At 42.1% G+C, this 5000-nt stretch overlaps 1 protein-coding gene across 3 annotated transcripts in view; it reads left to right on the top strand.

The window, feature by feature from the left end:
• LOC138059280 (MAP kinase-activating death domain protein-like) overlaps nucleotides 1-5000 on the top strand; it is a 41294-nt gene that overhangs the window by 25626 nt on the left and 10668 nt on the right. For all 3 annotated transcript variants that reach the window (XM_068904848.1, XM_068904849.1, XM_068904850.1), the window contains 3 exons: nucleotides 773-950; nucleotides 1299-1509; nucleotides 3184-3400. In XM_068904848.1, the coding sequence (XP_068760949.1) occupies nucleotides 773-950; nucleotides 1299-1509; nucleotides 3184-3400 (606 nt within the window). The remainder of the gene's footprint in view (nucleotides 1-772; nucleotides 951-1298; nucleotides 1510-3183; nucleotides 3401-5000) is intronic.

Below are 5000 nucleotides of genomic sequence, written 5' to 3'. Positions count from 1 at the left end.
AGTGAATCAGTATGGAGGAGTGGTTGATTCTGGAGTTTTCAATAAAATAATTATTCTACTCGGGCTTGCTGGATATAAGATTATAACGATTGTAACCAACTCGGCGCAACGCTCCTCGTTGGTTATCTATCACTTTATACAGCAAGCAACAAGCGCTGTTAATGTGACGCAGTGCGAACAATCGATTCGTTTAGTATGTGCCACACAAGTAATTAGTGCTTTCTGCGCATTCTGATTGCCTCGCTTAGAGGTGAATAGCCAGTACCAGGGAGATCAAGCAAGCAACGTTTTTGAGTGTCGGCAGGCAACCGGAAGTGAGCTGTTGTTCCTTTTAACTTCACACAACCACATTTGCATGTATATTTCTCTGCTAGAGACGATTAGTGTAAACCTCTGGTAGACTGTCCTGGCATGCTAAATGTTCACTTCCGGTTTTCGTTCGTCGCTTAAAAGCGTCGTGTGCTTAAGCTCATCTCCCACTATAGAGCGTTTTCACATGACGTCACGGCGGCCATGTTGGTGTTCCAAAACAAAGAAATGGCGGCCATGATGGTGTACCAAACTAATCCTCCGGGAATAGAACTCTATTTTTATGCAAATACTTCCTTTTGTTTCAGTAATCCAATATGGCTGCTGATCACGTGAGTGAAAACGCTCTATTCACCTTTGAACAAAGGGAGAAAACTCGACTGGATACTCCACTTCGGCGAATAATTGTTTATTGTAGTAATTAATGAGTGTGTAAGTCAGATTTTCTCGCCATTGATTGTAGGAGATGGCAAGAGCGAGTAGAGAAAAGGAACTGCGGCAAGAACGCTGTAGAAGCCCAGCCATTGCGCACATGAAGTTAAATAACAACGTGTCACGGAAAAACTCATTGGACCGCATTAGTCAAACCTCCTCGTCCGTACCACCGAGTCCATTTCTGAGAAAAAGCAATTTGAATAAAGGTAATAAAATGCTTAAATTTCACTGTTTCTTGAAGATCTTTATTTTGGCATTTATATTTAGGGAACGGAAAGAACGCGCGCGCAATTTATATATAGTTGGAAAAGGGAAATCGGTCGTCTCGCCCTCACTGAGTGGAAGTCCTTGTGGTCGATTTGCACCCGTGTTTTTTTTGCAAAACGTCTAACGCCTGTTTGTACTCAACAGGAGTTCAAACTTGCGCTGAGAATCATGCGACGTTCATGCATGATATAATATGCTTTTATTTTACTGTGAATGATTGCGAATCAAGGAGCTCTGCTGAAGTGTGGCTCTTTTTCATTTCCTCGTTTTGCTTTCTTTATTCGAAGGTTTCCGGTACTACAATGGAGACATCTTTCCTGTGGAAGACGAGGATGGACGGAGAACCACTGGACGGCGATATCTGTTTGAGGGATTGCTGGCGGAGAGGTCATCTTTGTGGGACAACATGGATTTCTGGGAAAGCATCTATCTTGATGCGGTAGCTGCTGAGAGGAACGCGGTGGGAATGGATCAGGGACCAGCCGAAATGATTGACAGGTGTGCAAATACTGCAGCAACTGTCTAAGTTGGGCGTGGCACCGCAGGGGGTGGGAGTAGTGGTGCCAATTTGGTTTGATTTTTCCGAAATAAGACATTTTCAATGAAAGCCCGTTAAAAAATTCAGCGATGTATGGAAACCGCAAAGTCGAAGAATGAAGTTGTTTGTTATGTCTGTGATCGATCTTACCCAGCGATGTGTGAATATTCTCCGCGTCCCTTGACTTACTACAGTGGAGCCTGAATATAACGGCGCTGTATTAAGCCGCCACCCTCTATTTAGCGGCCAGTTTTCAAAGTCCCAATTTTTCGCTCATACAAACGCAGTATTTGTTACCTCTATTTTCGTTATTTTCGTTTTGAATATGCTTCACTGTTAAGCTAGAAATTCCTATTTAATTGGCTTGTTCTTCAGCCATGTTATGCAGAATGAATCGCAAACGTATACTCGCAAGAGATTTTCAGGCCATAACCTCCAGCTCTGTTAACTCGCTTGCCCTTTACCGTAACTTTCCCGTTGTTTGGTGGCGGTTTCGAAAATGTTACCTATATTATACCATTAATTTACAAGTTGGCAACTTTGTTTAAAATGTTGATCGTTTGAAAGAGTGTTGATTATCCTATTGTTTCCGTGCATGAAGTGTTTTTGTACGATACGCCTTTAAAATTGACATTAGACCACGCCAGGTGAGTATTTTTAGTGATCCTGTATTAAGCGGCCAGTTCCTCGAGTCCCGTGGGTGGCCGTTATATACAGGTGAGACTCGTTTGATAAGGCCAAGAGTTCTATTAGCTTTTGAGCAAAATCTTCTTTATGTGATAAGCCAATGAGAGACATTGGGTTGGATAAACGTGGTGGTTGCTTCCTAGGCATGTGGATATCATAACATTAACTCAGAATCGATCAACTCGACCCTTGGGGAAGGAAAACAGCTTGTAGCCAACAATACAGCACATCAGATCTGCATATCAAGCTCTCCACCTTAATACGCATTGAAACGCACGCATCTCTACACCACAATCCAGCTTTTATGATGAACCCGGCATTTCACCTTTGCTTTGGCCTGTCCTTACATCACTTGTGATTGTTTAAAAAATCGTGCGTTTCATTTTTAGCCAGTGTACGTTTTCCAGTACGCTTTCAGCCAATCGAACATCTTCCCGCCCTTAGGGCCGGCTGCTTGTATTAAATTTGAGCTGTGATTGGCTCATTTAAATGTCAGTCTTTGTTGTGATTGACCAAAGTAACACTTGTTTCACCATAGAACACTATCTCCGCCCATAGCAGATCTAGAATGTGCACTCACATGACTGGACTCTCTCCAGCTGAGATTCACGGTCTTGAATGGCTCGAGTTGAAATCGACATCGGACCATTTATTGATGTCTTCGCACCACTTTCTTCGTTGGGGCTTCCCCTCCTTTTACCAGCAACCATTCCTTTGAGACGTATTTTTGATAAGTGTTTGTTATTCCGCTTGATGTGACCATAAAGTTTCAATGTTCTACTTTTGATTAAAGGAACAGAAATTGTTGGGGTGCATGAAACCAGTTGTCTCCAGAAGAGTTTCTGTACGTAAGCGATCCGTGAGGCGCTTATTTGTCTCATGATATGAGATTGCTTGGTTCAGAACATTCAATTAAAGACAGCTCTATTTTGCTTGTTTGTGTTTAGGTACAACTCGCTAGGGCCTGCTGAAAGGAAACGCTTAGAGGAGGATGAAGACAGATTGTTGGCCACCATGTTGTACAACTTGGTTGCATTTATGCTTGCGTTGAACGTGGAAAAAGATGCAGTGAAGAAGAAAGTCCGTCGTTTGCTCGGAAAGTCGCACATTGGATTACTGCAAAGCCAACAAGTTAACGACTTGCTTGACAACCTGCAAAGTTTAGTAAGTGAAATACATGGTAAAATGTTAAGAAAATGCCCCAGGGGTGGCGGTATCCCTTGAAAATCCTTCAATAATTTGGTTTTTGGTTTTCCTGTGGCCTAAGGGGGACGCTACTTGTCCCTCCGTCTGGGCAGTGGAAGCCGCATATCACCAGGTCTCAGACTGCGCCTCATGTCCAACACACAGATTTGCTTTCTACGCCCAGAACCGTATCGAGACTTCGTGCACTTAAGGATAAGAGAACTCGCCCATCTTATACTTGTCAAGGTCACTTAAAAATCCTTCAAAGTGCTAAAATTCACGGTAATGGGCATTAATGAGTTCGACTATCAAACAGCCATTTATTTAACATCTTGTACTTGACCTTTGGTTGATAAAAGCTTCAACTAAGCGTTAAGTTTTCTTTAAAGACATCTTCCAAGTTGTCTGATTAGCCAGTCACGATTGCAATCAAAGTCGAAGCAAACACGTGCAGCAGGTGTGTCTGTACTCTTCTGATTGGACGAAAAGGTATCGCGAGATTTATGACCAATGGCAAAGCTTTGTAAAGGAAAACAAGGCACCTCCACTTTGCTCCTCTTGACACTCCGCTTCTAAGCTCCCCAATGGCACAATAGGTTTTTCTCATTTGCATTAGATTCGGCACATGTAAAATGCGACGATTAAAACGGGCCCAAAGATCAGATGATACTGATTTCATTGAATTTTGAAAGAGCAAGCGATTAATTTGGAAAGAGTTACATTTGGTTTGATCTATTTATGGAACCTATTTATTCCTTTCATTCTAAATGACAAACTACATGAAAGAAACTTACCAGTATCACTATAGAAACTCAAGCTTTCAAGAAATATTTTTGAAAATGCCCTTCTTCTGAAGTCTCAACGAACAATATCAGAATCACGTCAGGTTAAATTGAATTTTAACAGGGAAAGTGAACACGTGCGCATAGAAAGACAAAAAGATAAACAAAACGCGAAAATTCTCAAAGCGCCAATAGAATATGTGGGCTTGTATAAGCCAGCTTTTGCTGGCAGGATGTCACCAGTTTGGGATCCTTGAGGTTGGCAGCTTTGCTTAATTGTCATTTTATCTTGTGAGCCAGTATTTCTTGATCTAATCCATTCGTTTTTTGGTCATTTCCCCCCGTATTTACACTATGGTGAAAGGTTCGTAAACAATGTCGTAACATATTTCTTTTGTTCCATGAGTAATCTCCATTTGGGTACAATTATCCTTGCGCTTAATTCAATTGATTCTTTCTGTCTCTTCTTTGTCCCCGAACTTGTTTCACTGTTCGTTTTGTGTGTACGTTAGTGCACAGTCAGTGCGTAGCGTCTGTGTTTTGCGGAGCCAGAAAGTACAAGTTTGTTGCTGACTGAGTTCGTGGGCCCGCGTCTTTTCCGGTTTATTTTCCCATTCGGGCCGTAAATTTAACGGAACAAAAGAAGGAGCCATAAGTTGCTACTAGTGATGTACTGAGGTGTAATGCCGTAACTTGTGCGCCAGGCGAAATCGGACTAAGGTGGTCATTAAATTTCCTGATGTTTGATTCACCTAACAAAACGCAGCTCACCATGTTAGCCAATTGTATTGTAATGA

The sequence above is a fragment of the Montipora capricornis genome, chromosome 8 (genome assembly GCF_036669925.1).
Source record: "Montipora capricornis isolate CH-2021 chromosome 8, ASM3666992v2, whole genome shotgun sequence".
Lineage (NCBI taxonomy): Eukaryota > Metazoa > Cnidaria > Anthozoa > Scleractinia > Acroporidae > Montipora > Montipora capricornis.
This window is presented reverse-complemented; position numbering and strand designations above follow the sequence as displayed.